This window comes from Podarcis pityusensis (genome assembly GCF_964106645.2).
Source record: "Podarcis pityusensis genome assembly, chromosome: 5".
Taxonomy (NCBI): domain Eukaryota; kingdom Metazoa; phylum Chordata; class Lepidosauria; order Squamata; family Lacertidae; genus Podarcis; species Podarcis pityusensis.
This window is the reverse complement of record NC_138032.1, coordinates 48,257,966-48,274,422: the sequence shown is the minus strand read 5'-3', so window position 1 is coordinate 48,274,422 and position 16,457 is coordinate 48,257,966. Positions and strand designations below refer to the sequence as shown.

The window sequence follows — 16,457 nt, the reverse complement described above, 5'->3', positions numbered from 1 at the left end:
ACTGCCCATCAATCATATCTCATATCTACAATTCTATTGCTGTCTTGTGAAAAACTCAGAAGGTAGCAGAGGTTACGCTCATCTTATAGAAGAGCGGGAAACAATTTCTTTTAATTAAATTAAATAAGCTTTACATCTCTTGGGCATGCCAACCAACAACTCCCATTACACACCATCCACCCCTTACTTGAAAAACCTGTCCAACAGGGATGTTCAAAATATGTAGGTCAGCCTTTACTGCAATTTCCCCAAACCACCCCAAATTGAATAATTTTAGAAGCATCTGCTTTCACCTGCTTTGCTACTTACATGTGCATATCTGTGAAAAATAGAGAAACCTGTCACCATTTCAGTCAGTTGTTTTATTAGCGAATGCATGCATTGATGCATTGAATAATAAAGCTATTTTGTGTGAAAATAAAACTAATTGTATGAAGTGCCTCTAGAAATGAACATGTACAACAAACTAGCTATAAAAGAATGCATAAGGTAAACCTAAGATTACAAGAAAGCTTTGGATTCAGTCAGAGACACTCCCATTTGTTTCTTCATATTTCTCATGCTTCTTCTGTGACTCACTATAATTTTGAATTTTATCCCACTCTTCACCCTTGCTTCAATGAAATGGAGGATTTCCTAGAGAGATATGGATAATAAGCTAGATCTACCTTAGGCAATAGGGGATCCCCAGTGTTTTCTTCAGGAATGCATAATTCTTAGCATTAGCTGTTGGCAGGACTTCGCATTTTTAATACAGTGCGACACCTCAGACTAAACAGTTCAGAGAAGAGAAAAATAAACCTCCTTTGGTGGTTTCTCTGGAGCCACAGTGGATATACAAAAATACACAAGCACTGTGTAGTCCTTCTCCCAACAGACACAGCATAGAACAGTATTTCCAATTGCTTTCCTCAAAGGTATCACACAAGTCAAAAGGGCAGCAGCAATAAGTCTTGTTCCAAAAGCAAGACAAATATAAGCAGCTACCAATAAAAGTGGTAAAGATTAGTCTGATATCACTGCGCAAAGGCAGAGATTAACAGCTAAAGTAAACATGAACCATTTGTGAGAATCAAGTTGTTGCTTGTTTCTACTGTTCTTTAAATCGTCCACAAATCAGTTCACACACTTTACACAAATTCAACATGACCTAAGCTGAGTTATGCTGCTGCCACATCAAACATCCCCTAACGCCTAACCATTTTTACTTAAATTTGCACTAGATGTGCACCTTACCCTTCAGCAGCAAAAAAAAAATTACACTGCATTTACTTAAAGAAGCTGCAGTGGGCAAAGGTTGGCAAAACTAATACTTGTTTCAAAATTATACTAAACAAGTGAATATATTAAGTTCACTCCAGCCACAAAAATGGAGGCACACAAACCCCCACGAGGTTTCTATGAGTTTTTAGAGAGTAACTTGCCCTAAGGAAGAGTCTACAGCAATAAACAGCCTTCATAATCCCTCTCCAACTGTTTCCAAGTACAAGAACTGTATAGAAGCATACACTGCATGAACAGGCAATTTTTTGAGTGACTTCAATAATAGAAATCCCATAGGACTGTATCCTGTTTGCATACGCTGCTTTACTTGTCACTGTATCAGGATGGAGTGCATGGATGCATCTTGCCTGTCTGGATTAAAATTAAATTTAAGTGTCGTAACATTGTCTTAAATCAGAACCACCAGTTTACTTATTAAAAGAAAACTAGAATGAATAAAAGAATTTTAAGGAAAGAGGCCAGCTGAAAGAAAGCTGAATTTCTTGAACAAAATAAAATAGAAGTATCTTGAAACACTTTAAGACTAACAAATTAATAAACTGTGGCAGGCATATATACACATCAGCAAGTGGAAAGAAATGGAGGGGAGTAAAGTTAGAGGGAAACAAGAGACAAAAAAACCCCAGTGATAAGTAAAGAAAAGTGGAAAAATTACAGCAACAAAGCAAAGTAGGTGATCACACATATATCCTGTTGCATACATTTGTATATAGTTAGGAACTGTTTAAGATGTACATAGTTTAAATGTGGAAATTTTTGCTCTGCATGATACCTCTTCAGGTCTTTATGCTATCCCCATATGGTCTTAATTCAAGAGACCAGCCAACATATTCCCTAAACCTCATCCCTCCTAACAGTACTGTCAAATGATCATAGCCTTTTCAGTATTACGGCTTATAGGAAAGGAGTTGGAAAGTTATTGAATTTCTATAGGCAATTCATAATGGAATCTCTTGACCTATTTTAAAAATATTAAATTTACTCAGATTCTTAGTTAAAATACTAGCCGTGCCATTTTTGCAACTTAAGCAAGTTTCCACTCCTGAAAGAAATGTGAATTCATGATTCAATGTTACATTTATGAAAAGATTAATTGCAGGCATACTGATCAGTAATTAGATAGCACCAAAACTGCTTTCTCCTAAAGTGTTGTTTGTACCCCAATTCTTACAAAGGCATTTCTAACTTTCTCGACTTTACCCCCATAGAATACTACTACTTATGTCTTAGGCAGCACAGATACACAATCCTTAATATCTAACACTGTATCTGGGAGCCAAGAAATGGTTGTATTCCTTCCTCAAGAACTAAGCCTGTTTCATGGAGTCCAATATGAAGGAATAAAATTTGTGGGACAGTAGCTGAACACCAGAGAAATATATGAGGTATGGTTCAGTGCTTTAGGAATGTAATGGCCACACGGCATGCATTAATTTGGTGAAGCCCATCCACCAGCAGAATGGACATTACTTGCAAAGCAGATTGAGCATTAGCGGACACTAGAGAGCAGATTTGGGGGTCCTAGGGAGCAGCAGTTCATTTCTGCAAAGGTGGCTCTTGCCCATGGATAACAATTCAATCCACTGTTACATAATAAGATTTAGTACAGGGTTTTAAAAATCACTCTTACCAATTTCTTCAGGTAGTTGCTTGATTTTGTTCTCCCGTATGCTGAGCATGATGAGTATCGACAAGTTTTTGATATCCTTTTCCACAGCTGTGATACGATTAAAGCGTAGATAAAGTGTGGTGAGAGACCTTAGCCTGTACACCACTGGGGGAATTTCTCTCAGTTTGTTGTGTCGTAAATCAACCATGCGAAGCTGCTTCAAGTTATCAAGAGAGTCAGGGAGGCTGGTAAGTGAGTTCTCGTTCAGGGCCAGTGTCACCAGATTCACAAGACAGCCCACCTCCGACGGTAGTGACTGCAGTTTGTTTCCATATAAATAAAGTTCCGTCAACTGCGTTAACTCTTTGACAGATGGTGGGAGTATGTGTATCGACCTCTTGGCCAAGTCCAAGCGTACTGAATTTTCCTCCCGACATTTGTTTAGCTCTTTGATCACCTCGGCATTGCTGGACTTCTTGCGAGCACCTGGAGCTGGATTAGGCCGTTTTATTGTATTGTCCACTGAAAAAGCCACACCCGGCTGTGCACCGCTGGAGTCCTTCTTCCCATCTTTGGCTTCTTTCCCTTTGGTCTTAAGCTCTCTCTCTTTGCTTTCTTTCCCAAATCCACCAGAAGTCTTGGCCTCTTTCTCCCTTTCCTTTGCTGAAGACCCTTTTGGGTCCTTCTCCTTACAATCTTTTTCTTTCCCAAGATTACTACTCATGGTTCCTCAGTTTAACAAAAAACCACGTGAAATCCAATTTCAGTTTCTGTCAACGAAACTCATTCACCACCCAAGAAATAAGAATCCCTAGAATGATTCTTTCACTGCTGAAAGCACAGGGAAGTCTAGAAGACAAACACCTTGGCCAAAAGCAGCAAATCTGACGGAACAGTAGCTATCTGCTACATGTTGGTTTCAGAAGTACTTTCTCCCAGCTTTGATATCCGAGGATCCAGCTATTAGAGCTCAGATAATCATAGGATCTTCATTAGAAGTTCTGCAAAATAAAAAGGTAGAAAGGGTAGGTAATATGTTGAGAATTACAAAAAATGAGAGACATGAAATAATACCCCATTACTAACTTTTTCAAACTGGTCTACTGTAAATGAGAGTATGAGTATGTGTACTTCTGCAGTTGTCCTACTGCCTATCTAGCAGGTCTTATTTATTTATGGAGGTGCTTTTATCTTATGCTGATCTATGACCATAATAAAGATTTGGATTGGATTGGATTGGTTTGGAAACATTCTAAAGGCAAAGAAGGTTTAATATATTTCCCGAAGGTGTAAAATGCAAAGAAAAATACCGAATATCTATAGTTCTTAAGCTGATTTATCAACTAGAATGCCAAGGAGGTTCCCCTGCCTTTTTCTGAGCTGATCTTTCCTACTGTTACAGTGTACCACAGTGCTCTGAGAGTCAGCTTGGTGTACTACCTTTAAAAATGTAAACATCTGAAAAGGCAACTGCAGATATATTTGGGATGCCTAAGATGTTATGCAACTAAAGTTAGATTAAAAAAACAAATATTTATTCCCCAAGCAAAAGCTACCTAACCACCTATTTCAAATGTTCTTATAAATTTGTAAATCAAATTACATAAAGGATATGTTGAAGAATACTATTTGATGATGTTATGGAAGAAAAAGAATGTGGGAAATGTTAAACAGCACTTTGTGCCACTTTGTGCCTCTCAGTATAAACACCGAATTTCATTCTTTTGACAACAGAATTTATCACCACTTTCTTCTGCTATGCCTTATCACCAATATGCTTATCTATGATGCTTAGGAAACAGGTTTGCTTCCTTAAATACTCTTAAAAACCCTCTGCTACATGCATGCTAAGGGGCAGTGTATCTCCACCCAAGTACCAAACACTAGGAACAAATAATGGAAGCCATTTTTTATACTCTTAGTAAAAATTCTAGATACAGGTAGGTAGCCGTGTTGGTCTGCCGCAGTCGAAACAAAATAAAAAAAATCCTTCCAGTAGCACCTTAGAGACCATCTAAGTTTGTTATTGGTATGAGCTTCCGTGTGCATGCACACTTCTTCAGATACACTGCATGCACACGAAAGCTCATACCAATAACAAACTTAGTTGGTCTCTAAGGTGCTACTGGAAGGAATTTTTTTTATTTTGTTTTGACTACGGCAGACCAACACGGCTACCTACCTGTAACTAGAACTATGGAAGGCACCACATTGAGCCACATGAAATGGAAGTCCATCAACCTCACCAAGAAACTTGCACAGGTACAGACTGACATCTTCTTTCTGACTAAATGCAAGGACCTGGACATTATACCTAAGGGTCTTAGAATTAAGAACCCTCTACAATCCACTTATCCTACCAAATATGCAATCACCCATTCCCACCACCCTTCTGAGTAATACCCCTCCCCACCCTCTCACTATATACAGAAAAAGAGCAAATATATAACCTTCACAGACATTCCACATGGCCAACATGTATGTAAGTGTATATATCTCCATCATTCAATTTCAAACCAAACATGTAAATATCTACTACACATACGGAGCAAACATTTCAGACACCGGAGAAAGAAAACCAAACAAATAAATTATATATCTGGGAAAGGACGGAGAGAACACGAGAAAAACCATGTCCTACTTTGTTGTTGTTGTTTTTACTCACTGCTCCTGTCTGTCTGTTCCTTCCTCCCACCTGCATATTTCAAGAAACGTTGGAGGGATGGTACACAGAAAGTAATAGTCTGGATAAAACTAAAATCTTGCTCCATTTTAAAAGGATACATAGGCAATTCTAACCAATGATATTTCTGGGGGGGTTTTCTGCCTACTTTTCTACTAAGCCATAATCAGGCCATGTGTATCCTTCCAAATAACGTATCCATATCATTATGTCCCCAGAATATTAACACACAAAGATGCCTTCTCCTTGAGAGGTCCAGAGGGTGGCAACACGAAAACGGGCCTTCTCTGCAGCGGCTCCCTGTCTGTGGAATGCTCTCCCCAGGGAACTTCACCTGTCGCCTTCATTATTCACTTTTAGGCACGAGGCAAAAATGTTCCTTTTTAACCAGGCCTTTGGTTGATTTGATTGACATCCTATGCCCTTTTAAAATGTGGGGTTTGGGGGGGAGGGGTTACTGGATTGTTGTATTTATTTTAATTATATATTTAGTGTTTTTATATTTTGATTTTGTTCTGTGAATCATCCTGGGACCTCCGGGTATAGGGCGGTATATAAATTCAATTGAAGATGATGATGATGATGATGTTACACTTCAGTTTCTGCCTCCAAATTTACAAGTCCCAAGTTATGCGGAACACAAGTAATTTTGCCTGCCAGTGGCAGCAAATTTATTACAGCAGAGACTGCTTAACTGCAGTTGTAAGTGAAAACAGTCAGGATTTATCAGGACATTCACAATAAACTTTGTCAGTATGTCCACTTTAGACTTTAGCAAATACTCTGTGAAGCAGTGTTCAGATAGCAATCCTTTTATTCTGCATTATCTCACCTCTGGTGATTGGAAACAGTTTGTACACCAGCCCATGTGGTTCCTCAGCACGTACATTTTTTAGTTCTTTATCACTGTTGTCATGGCAATTTGTGGTGTATTGCAATTTTGCATAATCTGTAAAATCTTGAAAGCCATAAATTGCTCTGAGTGATGGTCTTAGCTCCATCTGATAACACCCACGTTACAAAAATGCTAGCTAGCACTACTGACATGTTTGTTGATAAATGGGAGTATACGCAAATGTTGAATGGCTTTGGAAACTAAGTTACACTAGTTTAAGTTAAATATGTGCTAAAGAGTATGGTGAGCAAAACTAAGAGAAAGCTGACACAATCCAAAGGAGTTTCTCCCTTATCCTGTACACGATCACAAGAAGAATTTTCCACTGGCATTACTCCACAGGATCTCAGCAAGTTTTTGGACCCACTCCCAAATGTTTCATTATTGGAATGTTGATAAGGAGAACATGTGTACCATCACAATACAAAATATATTCTTAGAATAACAGAACTGGAGAATGAGGGTGCTGGGAGGGTGAGAGAATGGGACGAAAGGAAAACTCAAAAATTACAAAATCCCTAACAGGGCAATAACTTCATTAGGACCAAATAAACTCATTGGCCAGTTGTGGGGGGTTTGCAGTGTTTTTTTCTCCTTATGGACCAGCATGGCTACCCTTGCTTTTTATGTAAACAAAGTAGTAAGTATGATGGGTATATTTCTACAGGTAACTGTCAATATTTTGAGGTGCTTCGTGGGTAACTAATGGACTCTGGAATCGTAACACGGGGACAAGCAGAAACTCAATTCTAGAAAAAATATGGATCTGTTCATGATAACTTTTTACTTTTAACTTGCTTCCTGTTCCTACGGGGCAGAGCAGACCAACCTGACCCTCCAAATGTTGCTTGACTCCCAATTCCCACCCACCCCTCACCCAGCACAGCCAACGGTTGGCAAAGAAAAAGCAATGGCCTCCAGAAACTTATCACCAATCAACTGTGCAAGGTTATTACAGTTTTTGTGAGTATGCGTCGTGGCTGCTCTTGTAGTTGAGAGCGTTTCACCCACCACCCCTGAAGCTACTGTCACAACAGCATTGTGAATGTAATGTCTTAAGCACAAAAGACAGAAAAAATGTTTCATGATATTTTGTCAATTTTGGTACACTCAAGGCTTATTAGGGAAGAGCTGCTTAAATACCACAGACTGCATAGAATTAAACAGAATGCTGTTCTTCATCCCCATGGCTTCACAAGGGCACAGAATCACAAAAGTCTACCAGGAAATTAAGTACACTTACTGGGTTAACAACCACTATTCCTCTGCCTTCCCATCTTGTCTGCTACAAATACAGTAGGTGGCATTTTATTACTGACTGATTTTCAGTAGTTGGGGTTTTACTTACATGAATGCAACAGTCAATACGCAGTTCAACGATATTTTATTTTCCATTTTGCACACTGGGAGCACATACATGTTACACAAATGCATCTTCTGTGCAAAACGTCTAACGTCCTTCCTTTTGTGGCTATGTGGAAATCATTTTTGAAAGGCCAAAGCTGAGTTCCATAATCAGAATTGTCACAAATCCCAAGAACGCCATGTCATTTCTAAAGAGGCATTTCATTTGCTACTACAGCCTGGTTTGCTGCACTAAGTACACAGGATGATATCCAACCACGACATCCCAACTGTTTAAGGGATTTACGCTGTCTCTCTTCCACCATGCAGCCCCCTACGTTCCCTCAAACTCTGCTCCAGAGGGTTAGCAGACTCTCCAGAGCCGATTGGGAGGGTGTGGGTGTTGCAGGCAGGAAGAGAGCAAGGGAAGTCCTGCTGCAATGTTGAATCTCACTCATGAAACCTTTCATCCAGTGGTTTGATGAGTAGAAGGCAGCTTCTGTGGTTTGGTGACCCTCATTAACAGTGGAACTGTGTTGCACAAGACTGCAATGATAGGGGGAAAGCACCATTGGGCGTGGGGATAATGCTCCAATGGCCACGATATCTATTTTATCCTGATCTGGGTGGTTTCCCCTTCACATTTCAACCCATACGAAACAGCTGCCACTGTTCAGGAGGGCTCCCCAAAACTCTGAAGTTGGTCTTAGGGGAGGAGGAGAGGAAAAGAAAATTGATTGCATAAGCAGCTTTCCATTTGCACAACCACTGAATACAGCCCACACTGTGAAAGGACTCATGCAGTGGATTGGTGCCAGGGGAACTATGGCAACTTGCAACTCCCGTGTGTGTGTATGTATGTACCGTATTTTTCCCTCTATAACACGCAGATTTTTTCTCCTAAAAAGTAAGGGGAAATGTCTGTGCGTGTTATTGAGCGAATGTCTGGTCCCTGGAGCCGACAGGCGCAAGTGAAGGCAAAAATCAGGCAAATATCAATCGTCCGGAGAAGGGAAGCCTTGAAAAGAGGAAGCTGCTGCTTTCCTGCATTCTGCCTCAGGGTCTTACTGCCCACCCGCTTCTGTTTGTTACTGTGTATGCTCAAACGGAACAAAGAGCAGAGAAAACCCCTCCCCTCCAGGCAAGCAGAGGGGAAAGCAGAGTGTCCTTCCTTCTAATTCCGCTCATGCTCCAGTGCTGCAACATGCAGGTGGGGGAGAGAGAGAGAGGTGGCTGGCTTGGGTGGGTGCGTGGGGGGAACTTTTACCTTCCTTTCCTCCCTCCGGTAAAACCCCTCTCCTGCATTCTTAGCCAGCTGCTTCTCCACACACCCCTCTCGGTGCTCCTTGTCCCTTCTATGTTTTTCCTTCCCTCCCCACTTAAAATGTGGTTACAAAGCACGGATCCACATGGATCCTCAGGATCTTTGCATTGGGTCACCCCAAATTCACCATCAGATCACATAGCAATGATCTGATGCAAAAACAGGGCTGCAATGGTGCAAAAACGTGGTTACAAAGCACGGATCCACATGGATCCTCAGGATCTTTGCATAGGGTCACCCCAAATTCACCATCAGATCACATAGCATGTCCATGGCTACAGCCTGCACAAAAAAAATCACGCATCCACTGTTGCCTGGGGCTGCAATGGTACAAAAACGTGGTTACAAAGCATGGATCCACATGGATCCTCAGGATCTTTGCATTGGGTCACCCCAAATTCACCATCAGATCACATAGCATGTCCATGGCTACAGCCTGCACCAAAAAAATCACGCACCCACTGTTGCCTGGGGCTGCAATGGTGCAAAAACGTGGTTACAAAGCACAGATCCACATGGATTCTCAGGATCTTTGCATTGGGCTACCCCAAACTCACCGTCAAATCACATGTCTGTGGCCACAGCATGAAGCACAAAAATGATACATCCACTGTTTCATTCAGAATTTTTTTTTCTTGTTTTCCTCCTCTAAAAACTATGTGCGTGTTATGGTCAGGTGCGTGTTATCGAGCGAAAAATACGGTATATACATGTCTTCCTTCCTCAGTATGTGTTTACTGCAACAGCACAGCCTGGGCAAACAGGACTGCAATGTGAAGAGTGAAACAGCTCTGCAATGGAAGAAGAGCCTATGCTGCAGATCACTTGCTCTTGCAAGGAAAGGGAGGAAATGTTAAGAGATGTGAACATGGGTGAGGAAAAGACAAATGGTGAACAATCCCAGGCTACATCTGTGATGAAGAGCTGTAAACATAAGAATGAAAAGGACTGTAATCCTGTTTTAATTATGCTCAAGCTACCACACTATAGTAGATTAAGAGTGGAGCAATGTTCCCTAACCCAATTACCAAGTATATTGGAAGGGAGGCTTACCCAAACCAAAATCTGTAGGCAAGGAAGAAAACAACAAAGATGTTTTGGAAATTTCTGTGACACCAGGAGCGCTGCATTTCTGGTGCTATCAGCAATTTGCAAGCATAGACTTACATACGGCAGAGTCTGCGCTTTGGCAACTTTGCTGATAAAATAGGCTATAAATACGAATGTTTGCTCTCGCAGAAAAATGTGCATACAATTTAAATATGAAAATATATTTATAGCAAAAGCAAACTTTTAAAGCTGATGCACAGCAACAATAATAAACAGCTACACCAATTGCTAATTACGATGGTATATAAAATCCCAGGATCACTTTTTTAAAAAAATAAATAATGCTGCAACTGACAAGAGTACTGGGACTCTTCCATAAAGTTAATTACATCACTTTACTAGAGGACACATCAAAGACCACAAAGACGGTCACAGTGTTACACCACAAGGCATGGTCAGCAAAAAAACAACAACCAGGAACTCTTAATCACCAGTTCATAAGGAAACTTCTAAGACAACAATACATATCTTTTAACAGGTTAAAAGTGTTCAACATCTCTGTATTCCAATGCAAGACAGCACAGATCCAGACAGGAAGAGGCAAATACTAGAATACAGGTAGAAAATAGTTCTTTCTTAGGCCAAATGAGATGTAACATCATTCATGCACCCCCATGAATAGTTCTCTTATAGTAATAATATGGAGGCTGCCCACAAACTCAGATCTTCCAGCCTCCCTGACTTAACAGCAACTGTCCCTGCTGCCAACTCTGTAGAATATGAGAAGAGAAATGCTGTGTGTGTTTGTGTGGCCAGTTTCATAACAGTGATACTTGCTAATGTCAAGCACCGTCGCTCAGAATGAAATGTAACATATTGAAGGAGAAAGAATCACTGTAACAGCATTCTGAAGTCAAAGGACCTCAGGTGCAATATAAATTGTAACGGAATTGTTTCAGATACATTTGTGTGCCGCCTTCCCACAGTTCAAACCATGCTCAAGGCAGCTTAGAACATGAAAATAAGGGGTGCATCCTCTTCATTTGGCCTTTGGTGCTGCTACCTTCTTTGTGAACAGAGCCTACATTATTATTATTTTTGCTTGGACTGCTGTTTTATCTCCAAGTGTATTTTTATATTCTATTTTGATCTGCTATTTGATCTGAGGTGTGTCACCTTCAGCCTCAAAAGGTGACAAAAATAAATAAATCATCTCACGAAAAACTGAGCAGCTTCAGAAGATCTTATCCCTGCAAGAGGGGAGAAGTGGGGAGGTATTTTCCAAACAGATTCTACAAAGTCTGTTTAAATGATGTATCACGTTTTTAAACACATGCACTCAATGACATTTCTACTGTGGGGGGTGGGGGCTGGAAATCAGACTCTCACCATATGCTAGTTAGATGCTATAGTCTTCAGAACATTTAAGTTCCAAGAGTGTATAAGGGCTTTATACATGTGAATTACCAAAATTCCCCACAGAAAACAAATTAAGCCAAGATTTAATACCGATCTGTTTTTATGTGTCATGAATAAAAGTGCTTTAGATCTCCATATTTTCAAATTAAAAAGGAAGGGAAGCACATATTGACTATTACAAAGCCACAAGCAGTTTATTGTTAAACAGATCAATGCCATTTGTATTAAACACACATATATACCTATTTGGTCATTAATAGGTATTTTCAATTTTTTGCACTCTCTCTTTCATAAATGTATATCTGGAATTTATAAATCTTCATGGTGGGATTAAAAAACACTCTGGCAAAATACTGCTTTTCTGTTATCTCAACATATTTTCTAGGAAAATATGAGATAAGACTCATATCTAATCAGAAATGTATTTTGGTCCATGACCAGCACAAAATGCATATTATAACTCAATGCTAAACATTGCTAGCATGATTATTACATCAGATGCTCCAAATCCAGGGAAGTTAAAACTGCATACAATGAACTTTTCCACTCAGCAATAAGAATTTCCAGAGGGAGTGCAAAGTAACCCTGTAACAACAGGCAGAATCTCTTAAACAAAGTTCTAGCCTTAATGTAATTCAACATTTAGACAGCAGTTTTCAGTATTCAAAAATGCCTTAAGACAAGTTTTCAATAATGCCCACAGCAGACCTGTAAGACAGGTCAGTATGAGAGGACCACAAATATGATCACCAGTAGTGATGTTACATTTAATTCTGGCTATCACATTGCACCATCCACAGCATCAAGAGGCAGAAACAGAGCCCTCAAAGCCTAGCAGAAAGCACTGGGTTGGAGACAGTGAGCAGTATTCTACTGAATAGTTGTGCTAGCACAAGAATTATAACTTGCCACAATGGGATTCCCCTCTCTCCTGCCCCTGCACATACCCCAAATCTGCTCCAGAGGGTTGGGTAAAACCCCAGAACAGGTTTAGGGGTGCAGAGGAGGGAGAAGGAGAAAATGTTTGGGCAGGAGAAACATGTGTGCTGATGGAGCAATATGCCTAACGCTGTATTGAATACAGCCTATCCTAAATTACTTGAACTTAATTCCTATTGAAATCAACAGGAGGCATGTTTAACAATCTATGGTCTTTTAAATTGTTGGTGGGGGTTATTGCTTTTGTTTGTTATTATGGTATGTATTTATTGTGTTTTTATGCTGTGAACCACCATGTGATCTTCAGAGGAACAGTGGTATAGAAATGTAATAAATAACAATAGTAATAATTGTTCTCTTCATTTCAACTGGAACTAAGTTCAACTTAGTCTGGATCCAACCCTCTCAGTTTATTCTGGGAGCAAGAGGCAGCACAGCCCACACCTACCCTCACATGCATGCATGCAGAGAACTTGGGGAAAACGCAGGCTCTCATGTCTCACTTTGCATAAGACATGCCAGGAAAGCTAGAAGCACTGAGGAAGACCTGTGCTGTTCCTGGCCTTCTCCAAAACCAGTTATAATGAGGGCCCAGTGTGAGGGTAGGGGGAAAGAAAGTGTTAGCAGTGATTGTAAATAATGTCTGGCTTCTAAGTCCTGCAAAACTGTGTGGACTGCTGCTCAGTATTATCCCCATACCACTGACAGGGGGCTAACTCAAATATAATGGCTTTCCTAACATATTTGAACTTAGAACTGAGATTTTCTGACTCCCCTCACAGTGATTATGCAACACAAACTTTCTCCTTGTGCAAAAACATCACAACTGAAGTATATGCCAGGTGGGAACTGCAGCATTCACAACTTCTAAAGCCAAACTCTTGCAAAACAACAACAACAACAACAACAACAACAACAACAACACACACACACCCCTTCTTCTTTCTGCTTCGCATATTATGTTCCTATCACAATTCATGTTTCTCTTTCTAACATTCCCCCAACCCCATCTCTCACACACAAAAATCCTGATTCCACATTTTGCAAATGCAGTCCACAGCACCCGCACCCATGTCTCCCAAGCTCAAATATCCATTAAGAACTCAGAAAACAACTAGCTTAGCACAGACATAGCTACGTCACCAAGTGAACAGAGATGCTTATCGCCATGGAGACCTTTGCACTCTCTCCTCTGTTCCCACTATAATTTTAGAAGATAAACATTGTGCTAATAGGAATGCTTTTCCTGGTTAAAAGAACAACTTCCAATTCAACCAGAGCAATTCCATTCCAACAAAACCACAGCAGAATTCCCTTGATAGTTTATCCCATACTAAGAACTCTCCTCCACCAGCACCTTGACTGGAATTACATGCTAAAGAAGAACATATTCTAGACTGAGATCATAGAATTGTCGAGTTAGGATCATCTAGACTAACTGACTTTGATGGATCTTGGCCTCTGGGAAACATGTTGGCCATTTTAAATAAATAATCTTATCACATAAAAGGACAGCGTAAAGCAGATGTATTAGGATAACAAACAGTTCTAAAACTAAGATGGAACATACCTCAACTGGAGGCCAAATGAAACATCATTACAAATGTGGGAAAGTAATAACATTATTTTATTATAAGAATACCTGAAACTGATCCTGATGTTTTTAAATGGAAAATTTGGCTGATTCGTGTTTTTTTAATGGACTATTGTTTTCATAAAGTTTCCAGCATCTCATTTAAACATCTCCCAACACACGTGTGAAAACACACATGTGCACACACATGGAATAAGGAGAAATTCTGCTGTGCATGACTTATAGATCAGGCAAAAGAGCCCAGGCAATAAGGTTAATAATGTAAAATCATTTGCAGAATTAATTTTTAACTGCAATATTATATCTCGGTTAAGGTTTTTCTCTTTGACTCTGCAAGTATTTACACTTCAAACAAACTTTTACTGTCCAAGCTATGAATTTGAGGTTTACTGTACTCCAAATATACCTTGAAACATTGTGTCCACTGTTAACTTTTTTAAAATTAAAGAGTAAACTTTAATTTAGACATGTGAGAAAAAGCAGACAGCGCTTGTTTAGACCGATTGTGATAAAGCAAAAGAAAAACCGATAGTGAAATAGTGTATTGCTAGCGTGGGTTGAAAAATACCATCTGCTGCAATTATAATTTGCTTCCCTTACTTTGCAGTAAGAGCTTTTAACTTCTTGGTTCCGGTTTCTGTTTTTGGCTTCATGCTAATAGATTTGTTCAGATCAAGTACACTCACCCAAGGCAGAACTCAATCGCAACTGCAAACATAAAACTGACAACTATTCTTTCCATATTTCTGTATATTATTTCACATATGAGGTAAAGTATTGTGCCAATTCCTAACAAACTCACTCTATTTTTTTTAAAATAATATTTATTGATAGTTTCAGAATTACAGAAAAAAATAAAAAACAAAAAACAACACTACAGTACATAGAAAAGAAGAAAAAAAGCAAAACGTAAAAACCCATACAACAATACAGCAAAAAGATAAAAAAAAGAAGAAAGACACAAATCCCATATTACATATCTTTAACTTCCATTTGCTTGTTTCATTGACCTCCTCACACCTCCCTTTTTGTATTCTAGTTTAATTAGTTATTTCAGCAAATTCTTTCCATCTTTCTCAATTTTTATTAAATAATTTATCTTAACAATTTAACCTATTAATTAACTCAACAAATCCTTTCCATCTTTTCCCCATATTCTGTTATTCAAATTACCTTAATTTATTTAACCTTATCTTACTGTAAAATACCTTAGAGCTTGAAACTTAATACTCAATTATACATAACTCCTGATATCATTTCTACTAGAGCCATATAGTTTCATTCCAACATTTTCCCTAATATTCATTAATTTTAGGCTAATTCCCTAGATAAAAAATTTTCTTTATAAATTTTCTTCCAATCTTCATCCAACATCTCTTCTTCCTGGTCTCGGGTCATGTCAGTCCTTACTGTCCATTCCATCTAGTCTATCAACCTGGTAGTCTTATGTCCGAGGCCCTTAAGTCTCTTACATGTCCCTTCTGCAGATCTTCTTCTTCTTGTTTATACCTGCACTTTTCCTTGTCTTTGGTTGGTCTCTTTCTTATTTTCTTTCCTTTCTCATTGAGGAGTAGGTCTCTGGGAGGTTCCAACCCAAAATTATCTCCGTCTCCCTTCATCAAACCAGCCCATTCCCCACAGTCCCACTCCCCACAGTCATCAATGTAATCCAAAAAATATTTAAGAGCATATTTCAAAGTCTCTCCAAAGTTAAGAACCTCCTCAGCTCCAGACTCCCCCTGGCCCACTCCAACTTCAGTCTTCAAAAACAGCGGCTTATGCTCCTGTAGGGCCTCGGGTCTCTCCATTTGTATTATTTGAGGTGCAACCGCAACCTCCTCCATTATCTTCTGCACTTGCCCAATCAATACAAGTTCCTGATTTGGTCCCTGAGTGGTTTCTGTATCAATATTCCCTGTTTGTCCACAGTTATTGACCACAACAGTCATCAAATCCATTTTCTCATTCATCAAATCCACCTTCTCATGCATCTGTTCCAACAAAGCACTTGTCTTGCATAAAGCAAGCACCAAAACTTCCTCCCAGCTCATATTTAGTCAAGGTCAAAAGGACTGGTCCCACGATATTAATCTCACAGCTGTAGAGTCCTCAAGTAGACTGCAGCAATAATTTAGCAAGCTCCCTCTAGAGGAGACAATTTCTATTTGTATCCATCTTTTTAAGGCAAGTCCAACAAAGGAAAATTACTTTCATTTTTCAGATATTTTGTTTCTTTAGAATGCAAAAGGCAACATTGGAATCAGTTTATTTCTCTTCTTTAGCTATCTGTCAAAGTATGCCATTCACAGTCAATAA

The 16,457-nt window shown here is 39.4% G+C and overlaps 1 protein-coding gene across 2 annotated transcripts in view; it reads right to left on the bottom strand.

Moving 5' to 3' along the window:
- SHOC2 (SHOC2 leucine rich repeat scaffold protein) overlaps positions 1 to 16,457 on the bottom strand; it is a 53,142-nt gene that overhangs the window by 25,012 nt on the left and 11,673 nt on the right. For both annotated transcript variants that reach the window (XM_081006449.1, XM_081006450.1), the window contains exon 2: positions 2,915 to 3,894. In XM_081006449.1, the coding sequence (XP_080862575.1) occupies positions 2,915 to 3,617 (703 nt within the window). In that variant the 5' untranslated portion in view covers positions 3,618 to 3,894. The remainder of the gene's footprint in view (positions 1 to 2,914; positions 3,895 to 16,457) is intronic.